The sequence below is a fragment of the Quercus lobata genome, chromosome 8, assembly GCF_001633185.2.
Source record: "Quercus lobata isolate SW786 chromosome 8, ValleyOak3.0 Primary Assembly, whole genome shotgun sequence".
Lineage (NCBI taxonomy): Eukaryota > Viridiplantae > Streptophyta > Magnoliopsida > Fagales > Fagaceae > Quercus > Quercus lobata.
In genome coordinates this window covers 37,638,893-37,653,641 of record NC_044911.1, presented here as the reverse complement: position 1 = coordinate 37,653,641, position 14,749 = coordinate 37,638,893, and the positions used below count along the sequence as shown (strand labels likewise).

General features: G+C 35.9%; 2 protein-coding genes across 2 annotated transcripts; one reads left to right on the top strand and one right to left on the bottom strand.

Annotated features, from left to right (window-relative positions):
* Positions 1-3,820: 3,820 nt before the first annotated feature.
* Positions 3,821-8,189, top strand: LOC115957583. The gene is made up of 2 exons (XM_031075867.1): positions 3,821-4,521; positions 7,636-8,189. The coding sequence occupies exons 1-2, from the start codon at positions 4,267-4,269 to the stop codon at positions 7,801-7,803; spliced, it is 423 nt and encodes a 140-aa protein (XP_030931727.1). The 5' UTR covers positions 3,821-4,266; the 3' UTR covers positions 7,804-8,189.
* A 3,970-nt stretch (positions 8,190-12,159) lies between these two features.
* LOC115956040 lies at positions 12,160-13,604 on the bottom strand. Its single transcript, XM_031074497.1, has one exon. It carries the CDS (start codon positions 13,305-13,307, stop codon positions 12,414-12,416), a length of 894 nt encoding a protein of 297 aa, XP_030930357.1. The 5' UTR covers positions 13,308-13,604; the 3' UTR covers positions 12,160-12,413.
* Positions 13,605-14,749: the final 1,145 nt, after the last annotated feature.

Sequence of the window (14,749 nt, the reverse complement as noted above, 5' to 3'; positions counted from 1 at the left end):
TCAGCCTCGTTCACGTATATTTCAGCTTTCAAAAGTCTGTCTAGGCTCGCTTTATTGACTAATCTGAGATTGGGCTTCGTGTAGCGTCTATCTGCAAAACCGTTGATTTTAAAGTTAAAGTTGTAAGACACGAAAATAATAAAGGTAAGTAAAATGTGTTCATGGGCTAAGTAGCATAGGTCTATAACTTCGCACCCACCTGGTGTTCCCTCTACTGTCAAGCAAGGTAGACCATCATGCCATTCCCCAGAAAAAATAAGGAAATCCTCTTTTAGGTACTTATTCGAAGTAGGGAGGCACTGAATTAGCTTTACTTCAGGATATCTCGACTTGAGATAATAGTCCTGGTCGGCTAGGCGGTGAAGGCTGTACACCCAATTCACGTCGTGATGGGATAGATTTAGATCCATTCTCTGATTCAGAGCGTCTACACTCCCCAGGACCCTAAACATATTGGGAGCACATTGGGTGGGGGATAGCCTAAAGAAATTGAGGTAACCCCGAGTGATACTACCCATGGGGATGGTCATCCCGCTTTCAATAAAGGCGATCATGGGGATAACCACCTCCCCAGTTTGCCTGGCATCAACCCACTCCCCTTGGGCTGCGTACCTCATCCCTACCGTGGGTGGGATCTTGTACTTAGAGCGGAAGTTTCTAATACCCTCCTCGGAGTCAACGAGACACCGAAAGGGATTCCTCTGTTTCCCCATTTTTCTAAGAGACTTAGTAGAAAAGACTTTTTGACTTTGAACAGGAATGGTAAAAGCTTCAAGAGGACTTACAGGTTCAAAGGAAGGACCTCGGACAATGTACGATTATTTGTAGTCGCCAGGAGAATAGCGAAGACTGGAAGAAGGCAGATTCAATGTATAAGCTCTGGAACCACGTAACCATTAAGGGTAAGGTGCAGGTTCAATTAGAAAGCGCCTTTATAGTCATGTGAAGATTGTGAGCGGTGAAATTCCCGCTCACAAAACAAGAGAAGTCCCCTACCGTTTGATTTGGATCTCACCGTCGAACGTGGGAGATAAGGGAGTTGTCAGAATTTAATGCTGCCAAAATCGGGGTGCTGAAGCGTCAGGGGCATGCCCCAAAATGCGCACAGGTGCAGGTTTATGACGTCAAAATCCACCTTTTCTCCCGAGGAGGCGAAAAGTAGGATTTTGAGGGGCTATTGTGGGGATCGTTCGATTAATGGGCCCATAGGGTTCAGAATTGGTTCAGAATTGTTGGGCCCGTGGCCCATCCGAGGCCGTATACCCATCCGAGGACACCCTCTCCTCGGCAGTACGCGTCCGAGGACGATCGCGTCCGAGGACGATCAGGACGTGGTCTCACTGCGATCAGATCTCAGAATTAGGTCATCGCAAAGGATAGAGTAGTCGACTAAAGATGAAAGAGATAAGGCAAACAAATATCTGAAACTAAGTTACCTCCGCATTAATGACCTCTCAACCAACTCTCTGGCCGCATTAATGTGGAGGTGATACCTGAACAGTAGGGAAGCAGCCTTACAGCTGCCCATAGGAAGTTCCAGGAGGTGCCAGATGGGACAGAAAGAAATCCTCCGGACACAACCTACACGTGTGCGGCAAGGATGGAGCGCAAAGGGGGGTATATAAACTAAAAGAAGAACATGAAGAGGGGGATCGGGACAAAAAAAAAAAAAAAAAAAAAAAAAAAAAAAAAAAAAAAAAAAAGAGACATAAACTAGAAAGAAGAAAGTAAGAGAAGAAATGGAGAATTGCACTAATCACTAAAGAAAAACATTCGATATACCAACTTTAAACCTTGAACGTGCTTGAGAGTAAATCTTTGGAGGAGATACCACAGTTAACCTAGTTCTTACACCTACGCTCTACAAATCATATTGTCTGGGCCTTTTACGTGCGAACCCAATACTGTTTAGGTTCGTCACAAAATTGTGTCCTTACAGTAAATATTGAAAAGTTTTTTTTTTTTTGAGAAAACAATAAATATTGAAAAAGTAAATGGGCAATTTAAGAGATAAAAAAAAAATTCCCAGTTAGAAGTCACAAGATATTTACAACTAATAGTAGTAATTATGCTTAATTGTTTATTCCCGTGGTACACCCCTAAAGAGCCTAAACAATAAAATTTAACATGTAATATTTCTGAAATTATTAGTTTTATTTATTTTTTCATAAAAAAATGATCAAGTTGGCCTATTTGAGTTTTTTTTTTTTTTTTGTTAAGGAGATAGCATCTTGAAAATGCTCCAATTGAGATCTTAATAAAATATATAGGGATATTGCTTAATCAAAAACTAATTTATGAATTTGGTCTCAATTATATTATATTTATTTATCAACTTTTTTATTATTGTTATTATTATTTTTTTTTTTGTCGAACTTACACATGTTTACTCAAAAGGGGGAATTATATGTGAATTGTGGAAATTATATTATCCGTAGATAGTATTCTCTTTGTCGCATATTGTTAATGCTCTTTAGAAAATTCAACTTTGTAAGAAAAAAATATTTAATACATTGTCTTTCAAAAAAAAAAAAAATGTACAAGTTTACAAAATCATCCTCCTTAATTGAAATTATCATGAAAGATGAGTTTTGAATTTTTAAATAAAATAAATTACAATTATGAAAGTTATCATTAGGGGTGTGCATTCAACCCACTAATTAACACCTCAAGTTAGTTTTTTTTTGGATTGATGGGTTGGAATTTTTTCTTTTTAAAGCCTTAGGCATCAAGTTCAGGTTGATAGCTTTAATTTTTCAATCAATCTAACCCAACCCAGCATTTATATAAGTTTTTTTTTAGACTTATTTCAGTAATTATTTTTATTTATATTGGTGTTTTAAGAATAAATTTTGATGAATTTGTAATATAATTTAGGCCTATTATGTGAATTTTAATAATTTATTAAAAGAAATGCTTAAACAATTAATGAAAACCTTTCTTTTATTTTTTGTTTTATGGAGATAACATTTAAGCCAAACTCGACCCATGCACACACCTAATCAACTATATAGTGTCAATTGACTTTCAAATGGTCGTATATGTGAGACCACTTAGAATGAAATAGAAGGTACACTTATAAGAGGGACCAAATCATGGTTTTAAAAATCGGACCGGAGGCAAAACTGGATTTGTCTCCGATTCTCCGTTTTTACCGGTTTCTGACCGATTTTAGGCCTTTTTTTTCGGACAGGACTAGGCTCCAATTCTTGGTTCAACCGGTCGGACCGGCCGGTCCGGTCCGTTTTTTAAAACCATGGACCAAATAACAAATTAATAAATGATAGATCTTTTTTAGCAAAAAATAAGGAAAATGCTAAAAGTTTTTTTTTTTTTTTTTGGTTGATAAAAGATAGAAATTCTATTATAGCATAATCTAAGTGTATATATGTGTGAAACTTCCTCTTAGAGACTTAAACCCCGACCCTTACTCCCCACACTCCACAAATACTTATACTTGTAGAGTGATCATCGCACTAAAGATGTGCAATAGTAAGAGTACTATTAATTTACTCTACAAGAATTTTACAAATTGAGAGAATATGATTGTTGTCACTTTAACAACCTAATAAATATTTAACAACCTAATAAATAAATGTTTGAATTATATTTTTGTGGTTAATGATAAGTCAATTTATAGAATAAAATTTGTAGTATATATCCTTGACACCACTCAAAAAATAAAAGATAAATGCTTGTATCAATAATCATATAAAATATAATATTGTAATCTGTAGTGGATACAATGCCATAAGCCTTTTTCTCCCCAAAAAAAAAAATTTTGACATAAGCTTACATTTAAGGCCACAAATTTGCTATACCTTTTTTCATGTCCTACAAGTCACAATTTACAACAAAAACAGTTTAAAAACTTGCAAGCAAGTACAAAGGCTAAAACCTCTAACAAAGAAGTGAAAACCCAATAAACCAGCCAGGGCTCTCTTCCGATCTCCGGTTATATACTTATATCTCTCTCTCATTCGCTTTGGAAGCACCAGTCTTGGGTTAACATAAAGCCTTGAAAAAGCCCCCACCTTTTCTCTTTCGTTTATTTTTTCCCCTACTATACTCTTGAAATTATTTTTTTATCAGTTCTGTCTGAAAAAGTTGTGCTAACTAGCTAGGCTACCATGACCACCCTCAACAAACTTACTTTATCACTATGAAGAAAATAGCATCTGGGTTTCACTCACTTCCGTACCTTTCTACTTCCTCTGCTTACTGATTATGAGAGAGAGAGAGAGGTTTTATTAAAGTGAGTTTGTAATGGGTGGCGGTGAAGTAGCACTAGCACCAATAGTGGATCCATTAAACGGAGAGAGAGAGGAGCAATGGAGACACTTGTACAACTCAGTCAATGCGATGTCATTTGGGTTCGTGGCCACTGCTATTCTCATCTCAATGTTCCTAGTCATGGCTATCTTTGAAAGGCTTATGAGGACAAGATCAACACAGTCCCGTGAAAACACACGTACGGATCTCGAGGCACACAATGGAAAGCTTGATTATCCATCTCCTAAGGTGCGCTCTCTCTTGCCCTCTCTGTGTGTGAACTGCAAAATCAAAATGAACCTCCCAATATGATTTTGATAGTTTTTGGTTCATAGACTTCTTTTTTTGTGTGTAAAGTATAGCTCATTTATGCAAAATATAAACGGCTCATGAATGTTATACACCATCATTTGTAAATGTTAACCATTGATTACCAGTTTTATAGTTCTTCATGAAAACATTGTATATGTAGGCCAAAGTTGCCAATATATAGTTTCAAATTTTGGTTCCTTTATTTTCTGTTTTTGCGTCTACCCCCATCTTCAAGAGGCTTAAAAGATAGCATATTAGACAAAGAAGCTATTGCGGTAGAGAACTGCAAGGGCCCTATTACTCGCAGACAATCAAATGGTAGACCCTATATTGAATTGTCCGTGCAAGACATGTGCCAAAGCTCTTGTCTACTTGATGATCTTTGAAAACTGATATATCATTTTCCTTTGCACATTCAACACCAAAACATGGGCTTTAAATCAGTCATTTCCTGTTCAATCTTGTTCCTAACAAATCGACAATTCTAACACTTTTTTGCCAAATTCGAATTATCATCAAAGCTTGTTCACAAATAATTAAGATCTAATAATCTAACAATCATCAAATCATTCAGAGATTTATCCAAATTTCCCTTATATTTATTGTGGACCGCAAGTTGAATTCAGAGTTCATCTCCTAGTGCTTGTTGGTTGCTTCTTTTCTTTTTCTTTTTTCTTTTTTTGGATAATTGCTAGTTGCTTACTTTTAAAACAGAGATGATATGGCTCTTTCTCTTGTGCAATCCCTGTACCGAATTTGATTATTAGACTTAGTTTATTATAGCAACATTTAGACAATTCAGCTAATTGTGGTTGGTGGCTTCACTTATGGACAGGTCATACTAATTTTATAATTCCTCATATCCATTGAAGATTATTTAGATTTTGGATTTTCTCTAGTGGGCTGCATGTAATACTGCACTGTAATAATATTTTATTACAACGGCGCTCCAACGCAACCTTGTTGAAAATTAAGATCATGGAATCGTAGGATATCCTATACTTTATATTGTAGTAATTATAATATTTGTAATTCCAAACCATTCTTAATAAATTATAGTGCTACTCTGTTCTTATATTCAATCTAGAAAAGTTATATCAAACTGGCTGCAATGTTAAAACCTTTAAAAATAACATTATTCTTTACATAGCAGCCATCTCTGCAAATTAAAATCAGTGATCCTCGTACTGGATTTTATCCACAAGAGCTTAAATTTAACACCAATGAGCTTCCAGATATTTATGTATGACCAACAATTTTCTAACATATATGATTGTCTATTGAACATTCCTACATTGTTTTTTTTTTTGTTGTTGTTTTTTTTAATGTGCTTTTGTTCATAACACATTAACACTTAAGAGTTAAGGGAGACAGTACTGTCGGTGTCTCTCAAAAATAAAAAAGGGAAAAGAAAAAAAAGGGGGACATTAGTACGATGGCTTGCTTGTCTATTCTAGTTTTTCGGTGTTCATGGGTCCACTACATGTCACCAGCATGTGTCTTTGCCTCAGGTGTCATAAAAGACCAACCAGAAAGTTGTGTTCAACGTCTGCAGTAATTACTCTATGTAAAAGTTATGCAGTAATTTGTTGGAGTATGCTTTGAATTGACAATCTACTAAGAGGAATATTATAAATTTTATTACAAAAATTTTATCGAAAAAGTAATTGAAACATTTATTTATTATATTGTTAAAATGGCATCAATCAAATTTATTGTTACGGTAGTTTATAAATCTTTTATAGTAAAATTGATAATAGTAAACATTTTTGTATTTTCCATCTACTAAACAGTGTCATCCAAGATTTGTCATGTACCATAAATACATATATTCAGCATGGCTTCTTGCTTAGATACACGCAACTCTCTCTCACTTTTGGAATTTCTCATCACATGCTATAGGACCCCCCCCCCCCCCCCCTATGTGCTAAGAAGATTATACTAATATTGGGAAAGTTACAGATCGTGTTCAGGGTTCACCATTTTATAAACCTAGTAAAGTCCTGCTAACTCTAGCATCCAGGGTCATTTGCTTATATATTATTTTTGATAGGTAACATTTGCTTATATATCCATACCATCTTGGTTTAGTTAGCCATTTTGCAGTATCAGCGTGACACTAACACACAGGAATGTTGCAGATTTTTTATACGAAATTCCACAATGACATTTGGTTACAAGAAAGCCATGATTTATGGAAACATTTATGAAATCCACAGACAAAGCATAATTATAAAAGATGTTTAAAAGTTGTAAAGGAATTATTCCTATGTCTACCTCCACTATTATATGTCCTAGTCTTCTATCTTAAGAATGATAAAGTAATTATTTTGGTCCCCTGGTAAGGCATCTTTCTTAGCTGCTATCTGTTTATTAGAATGTTCAAATTAACAATCAAAATTAAGAGTTTGCATAAGATATTCTTATTTAGCCAGTACACCTCCATGCTATATAAACCTTTTATCATTTACCATAATAGAATGTCACAGGACTTGCATATGATGTTGTTTTCTGATAATTAAGCGAGTGTTCACCAACTATTACTCACTTCACTCGGTAGATATTTCAGAGGCTTCATCATCAAACGCATAATCCAAGACTCTTTAAGTATATCCTCTATAATATTGTATTGCTGTTGCCATTCTTGCAGTGCAGTTAATCATGTATTCACCAGCATTATTTGTGGTTGTAGAATTTGTAGTATTCATGTGACATTGGATGGCAACCCAATTCATCACCCAACTTATTAGTGCTGTCAAGGGTGATCAATCATTGCTATAGAATTTTTCTCATTAGTTTTTCTTCTTTCATTCCACAAAATCCTCACAGAATCTGCACAATGATGTAGCCTATTGAGTGTTAACCCCTAAACACACATTTTGCTTTGGTCTATTTAGTGGATGAGTAAAAGAGAAGCTGTATAGCTCCTTTTCGCATCATTGTGGTCTTAGGTTGCCTATTTTGAGGTTTGATTGTGATTGTTTACTCACATATTTTTCTTTGCATTGCCTCCATATTTGTGATTAATTATCTGTTAATTAAGTTGTGCAGATGACAGTGTATGCCAAAGGCGTATCAGTTTTGATGCCTGGTGAGGAGATTCCTACCTTCATTGCACACCCCGCTCCTGCACCATGTCCTTCTGAGCGCATGTCACTGCCTCTTCATCAACATAACTCATTGTCCTTCTGTCCTGCCTCAAGGTCATTACCAAGCTAAATCCTTAACTATGTGACTTGATAATAAGACAACTAACTAGAACATCAAGGATTTTCACAATTCCTCAAATCAAGCTCACATTTTCATGTAATTTCTGATCCTAAAGCAGTCTTGGTGAATACCCGGTAAGTGAAATTAATGGAGCACCAGGAGTCTAAGAACGTACATTTCATCATTATGTGGGTTTTATTTTTATTTTTAAATTTGATTGTTGGCTAAGGGGAGACTTGAACCTTGGACGTTTTTATTGAAAATACTAGAAGGTGCCAATTGAGCAACAAAGCCCTTGGCATCATTATGTAAATATTTAGATTATGGAAAAGCAGGCTTTGATTTTCTCTAACCATGATTCTATAAAAAAGCCCAACTTCCTAATGATTTCTCAATGGATGTATGGTTTGTGAATTATATTGTTCTAAATGGATCTGAACACAATTTTGTGTAAAGTTGTGTTGTTTGCAACACCATAAATTTTTCCAACTTCCTAACGATTTCTCAATGGATTTATTATTTGCAACACAATAAATTTGCATAAGCATGTTATTTATTTGGCGTAAATGCATTTTTAGTCTTTACATTTTGGAGTTATTTCTATTTTGGTCCCTACATTTTATTTTTACCACTTTTAGTCCCCAAACCAATTAACGCCTAACATTTAAGTTCTTTCCGTCACTCAACTAACGGCAAAAGTTGACGTGACAAACGGAACACCCTGTTAGCTTACGTGGCATTGATGTGGCAATTAAAATATTATTAAAATTTAATAAAAAAAACCTTAAATCTAATTTAATAAAAAAAAATATATATTACTTATCATTATTAATTTTCATAAGAACATTAAAACTTGTTCTTCCCAATCAAACCCAACAACAAGAACTTAAACCCAGATTACAAGAACACAAACCCAGCAATAAGAATTCAAACCCAGCAACTAAGAACTCAAACCCAGATTACAATAACACAAATGAAAAAAGAAAAAAAAACAGAGATCAAACACAAACACAGACCCAGATCACAACAACACAAATGAAAAAAGGAAAAAAAAAAAAAGAAGGATATAGAGATCAAAAAATTTATTGATGTTCTTCATTTAACATCTTGTTCTTCCCAAATCAAACCCAGAATCCAAGAACTCAAACCCATCACAAGAACACCAAAGAAAAGAAAAAACAAATTATCATCTCTCACTCTTTCATTGATGCACCCGAGTTCTCCCATTCATTCCCAACAAGAACAACTCTCTCGGTCTCAAGACCCAAACAACATGACCACTCAAAGTCAAAATCAACTCTCACGGTCTCAAGACCCAAGACAAACCCCAGCAAAACCCAGCAAGACCCAAACAGAATGACCGATTTGAAGAAGAGCGCCGCCGCTTCGGTGATGGAGGTGGACTTGCTGGGATCTGAAGAAGAGCGTCGCCGCAAGATCCATCCCTGTCCACCAAAACCCCAAGCCGCCACTCCAAAATCACCCTAAGCCGCCATCCTTATCTTCTTTGCCTTTGCCCACTACTGTTCACCAACGCCGCCACTCTAGGTAGTACCCACACCTCCCTCGCTAATTCTCTCGCCTTCGCCCACTCTCTCTTTTCTGTCTAATCTGAAGGGCCAGTAAGAGAGGAAAAGAAAGCCTACTCTCTCTCTCTTCATGATCTAATATGAAGGGTCAATAAGAGAGTTAAAGAGAGAGGGTGAGTTAAAGAGAGAGTCTGAACTTAAACCAATTTGGAGAGAAAGGGCTTGAGACAATTTTGGTCTATATTGCCAGTGGGTTGGGATTTTGATCTAGGTTTGTGGGGTTTCAAAAGTTTATTTTTTTTTATTTTTTTTTTTTTAATCTTGTGTCTAAAAATTGGTATATTTAATTTTGTGAAAAGAGAGAAGAAGGAATTGACAGAGTCGCAAAGTGGGAAGAAGAAGAAAAATAAAGAAGAAAAAGAAACTAGGCACAAACATAATAGATCTAATTTCCACCATTTTTTTTGTTTTTAATTATGTTTTTTTTTTAATTTTTAAAATTTATCAATTTATTTTTTAAGGTTAGATGCTTATGTGGAAGCTGACGTGGATGCTAATGTAGCATTTTTAATATTATTTTAATGGACACGTTAGCATTTACTGTGTCAATAGGTTGTTCCATTTGCCACGTCAGCTTTTGCCGTTAGTTGAGTAACAGAAAGGACCTAAATGTCAGGCGTTAATTGGTTTAGGGACTAAAAGTGGTAAAAATAAAATGTAGGGGCCAAAATAGAAATGACTTAAAAATGTAGGGACTAAAAGTGTATTTAGTATTTACGCCTATTTATTTTTCAAATAATTTCATAGAAGAAGAAACAACAAATAGATGGATTTTCAACTGTTAACTCTCAACCCATATGTAGGGAATTAACACGAAACTCCTAAATCTGTGAGAAACAAAATGGAGAAAATACACGCCAAAAAAAAAATAATAATCACACGTGCAATACAGTATTTACGTGGTTCAGCAATTTGCCTTCGTCCACAGAGTTGTAGAAATTTCACTATTATCAGGGAAAAATACAAAGTGCAGCAGTACAATTTTTTTTTCCTCTAAAAAATTACAATGACAAACCCTAATCTTCAAAACAACGTTTTTTTATATCTTGCATACAGGATTCACAATGGGCTATAAAATGGGCCAAAAATTTATCCCGAAGCATTGCCCTCGAACCCCCAAAAGGCTTAGTCCATGAAGTCTCCCATTAAAAATCACGCAACATTATTCAGGTTGGGTCATCAATCGGATCAAACACAACTAGGTTCCACAAAACCCAACACTATAAACTTAGTAGTCCCCCAAAAAATAAAAAAGCCACATACAAGTACGGATATCTACACCAACCTAGTGAGGATGGAAAATGTCATTCTCAAGTACTCATTTTCTTAGCCTCAACTTTATCCAATCGTGTATTGAAAGAATTCATAAATCATAATAACGACTTATTACAAGGATACAAATTTTTAGGGCAAAATGGCTAAATATTCTTTATTTTTAAAATATGTAGCAAAATACCTATTTTTCTAAAGTATCTAGCAAAATACTCTCGTTCTTGGAATTCGATTTCTATGTGGAAACTCGACTTATGTTGAGTTCTATACATATTTTTCTACTTAAATTTTTTTTTTTTTTTTAAATTTAAGTAGAACTCAACATTACTAATATCAAGTTCTACTAGCAATGTCAAGTTCCAGCTAAAAATATACATAGAACTTGATTTTGAGGATATCGAATTTTAAATAGAATTCGAGTTCCAAAATAAAAATATTTTGCTAAAAAATACTTTGGAAAAATACAAGTATTTTGTTACCTACTTTATTTTAAATAAAGGGTAATTAGTCATTTTCCCTTTAAATTGACTTTTGCCTTCTCCATGAACTTGGGCTCAAGCCCAATTAGATTGACATCCGCATGCTAGCCCTGCCCCTGTGCTGATATGTTCATACTTCAGACTGAGCCACCTTGCTCAAGGAACTGGACCCAGCACCCAGGACCACCTTGCTCAAGCGGGAACAAAGAGTTGGGCATTAATTGGGTAATTCAATGTCATAGGTACCACTCAGGACCACAGCTTGGGGATGTTTGGTAGGTAAGTACTCAAGCAATAATTAGGGTAATTCAATGACCCCAAAAACTAGCACACGTATCACAGGAAAATATTCAGCAAAAATGGAGGTTCAATAGGGAATTTTCAACCAACTTTCTTTGTAATAGTTACCATGTAAAAGTCTAGACCACAAAATGTGATTCATGAAAAAAAATTAATAGTCGCTGGTTAACCATTTACAATATGTTGTGTCAGAGTTGTGATAAAAAAAAAATGTTAAATAATTGGCAAATGTTAACCACGGATGTGATGCTGTATTTTTCATTCAAAAAGCTGCAAAAAGTTATAAAAATGTATAAAAAAAAAGTATAAAAGCCGTAAAAAGTTACAAGAGAAGACAAAAAAAACTGAAAAAAAATTGTGTTGTTAACGGGCATCTTACTGTGCCCGTTAACACAACACAACCCTAAATAATTTGGGGTCTAGAACTAGTCAGTTACTATTTTGAAGTTAGAACCTATTTTCCATGTCATAGGTCATAGCCCGTTAGCCCCACTACCAGTACCACCAAGGGAGCAAGGGAAAGACAAGAGCTTTGCACGCCTAAAATCCACACCAAGACCAAGGCAACGTAAGATAAAGCTCAAGAAGTCTCCTCTCCTCATGGCTCATTGCCAAATAGTAAAAAGAAAAAGAGGTCAACTCAAATTTCGAGGACCATTTCAATTCCAGATCCCAATGACAATCTACCATCTCAAGATTTTGTAAAGATATAAGAAATAAGAGAGAGAGAGAATATGGTCATTGGTCAATTATAACCAGCTCCCACCTGAATTGTCAAGTAATTTTAATTAACACAAATGTACAGAAAGATGTCCTTTTGCAAGTTTGCTAGCCCAGGATGAATTCCAATTACAAGACCAAGACCAAAATCAAAAACATAATAAATGTTTTATGAAGCAAGAAAAGTAGTAGTTTTGACAAAATCAAAACACAAAATAGTCCTGAAAGTGAAACAACAGAAAGTGCTTCCAAAAAACAACTACAGAAAGATGAAGCACTCTAACGAAACAAGTGGGTTGTCAAGAGATTCATTTTCCTCCTTCGAAACGCCTTCGTTTAATTCCTCTTTACCCTGATCAGTAGTAGTGGTAGTACTAGTGCTACTCTGCTGCTGCAACCCAGAGTCCAGTGTCCGGCTACCGGCTCTTCCAGTCCCCTTCCCTGGACTTCTCCCCACTCCACCCCTTCCAACTCCACCGGCTGTCCTGGTAGCCGGTGACCTCGACCGCCGACCAGATCCCTCGCCTGAATCTCGCCGGACTCCGGCTGGGGTCCCCATGTTAAGCCTCCTGCTCCTGACGTCACCCATTCCCCTTCCCTGAGACCTTCTCTTCTCCGGCGACGGCTCTGCTCTCCTCGCCGGAGACTTGGCTGCACGCTCTCTCCTTCCGGCGAGATCGCCGGTGTAAGGACGCTTTCTGGGTACCCTCGCTTCTCTGCTACATTTACTGGTTGCTTCGTCTTCTTCCTTCTTCTCAGTAACAGTAATGGTAGTAGCAGTGGTGGTTGTCGATAATGTGAAGCTCTCTGATATCTGAGAAGCTTCAGAGACCTCGTTCTGAGCTTTGTGAAGCACATTGATCAGACCCTTTGTTTCAACGGCCACTTGGGTCTTCTTCTCTTCTTCTATTTCTGCTTCATCTTCAACTGGCACTGGGTTTTGCGGTTTGGGAACAAAGGGTGTTTCAGAGAGGACCTCTTTGACGGACTCGAATTCATCTTCTACCGGTGGTGGTGGATCTCTGTTGTCCCTGACATGGGTCAGATCGGGTTCAGGCAACGGAGAGTTCACCGGAAGCCTCTGGTGGGTTGTGGAGCCGGGTTTGTAGTGGTGGTCCCGGGGGGTTTTGGTGGTGCTGAGACAGCAACCCATTTTGGGATGAAACTTGAAAAAGGTTTGGACTTTGGAGAGAGTGAGGTTTTTGGAATTACATTAGATTAGATAGAGCATTGGAAAATTTTGAATTCTCAACGGTTATAAAAAAAAAAAAAAAAAAAGTATACGTTGGCATGGTTTGGCTGTGGATAGCAGCTAGAGAGAGAGTTGAAGACCACGGCGGATATGATGATAGTAGAACGAGAGATTTTTATATAATAGTGAGGTTTGGGGTTTGATAGGGGAGGGGGGACATAAAGTAGTGAGCCGCGGCTATTAATTATGACTAGGACAGGAGCATAGGAAGAGCATGTCACGGTTACACTTAACATCCTTCTACTATTTATTTGTTTTTGGTTGTTAAAATTAATTTAAATGCTTACGTCAATTCTCAGCAAAAAAAATGTTTACATCAATTCTTATATTTTATTAGGCCTGCTTGATTTTATTGCTTCTAAAAATAATATCCTATTTTCAAATTCACAGATATAAAAACATTATACAAATAGAGCTTTTAAAGTTAAAACTTCTTTCGAAATAATTATTCATGAAATCAAGCTTTCTTTTAAGAAAACATCAAAATCATATGGTTTTTTTTTTTTTTTTTAAATTGTTGTCATTGCAGTTTCAAACTTTTAACCAAAAATAAAACCTTCAAAAACATTGATTTTTGTTCTCTAAAAACTATTTTTTAACAGGATAAAGTTAGATACAATATATTAGGTTTTTTAGTTGAATTCAAGCACATGATTAAATTGAATTTTATTGACTATGGAAAAGAAAAACACTACTTGTATTACATTAGTCAATACAATTAGGTGTTTGAATTCAATATGAACCTAATGTATTATGCCTAAGTCAATTGTATATGTGATGTTCTTTGAGGGGTATAAATTGAAAGGTTGATAATTTGTAACCTGCAGCATGGGTAGGGAAGTTGTCTAAACATCTTGGAGTTCCTACATGTCCTCCAATGATGGGGAAAAAAACGTACTTTTTTGTTGTCAGCGTTTTACACTTAACAAAAAAAGTTTTAATCATTGCTAAAGTTGCATTCTAAAAACCCAAGTTGTAATTTAACCGAGCAGCTTAAATCTAATCACCTGGAATGGATTCGTGCAATTCATTCATCAGTAAAAACAGATTTACCGACTTGAAATTTATTATGATAACTGAGAACGCCTGTCATAAGATTAAAATACACTCAAAATGATTCATCAAAAAAATAAATAAATACACTCAAAATGACAAAGCATGCGGAGTCTAAAGCGAAGCATTGGAAATCAGAACGTGCTAAACTTTTGTGCATTGTGCATGATCATAACTGGAGTAAAGATGGAAGAGGACCCATCAAACCTCTCAAAATTAAATATGGAACTCAAACCGTGCAAGTAAAAAAAAAAAAAATTCATAGTGATCCATGAGCCATCATTATCCCA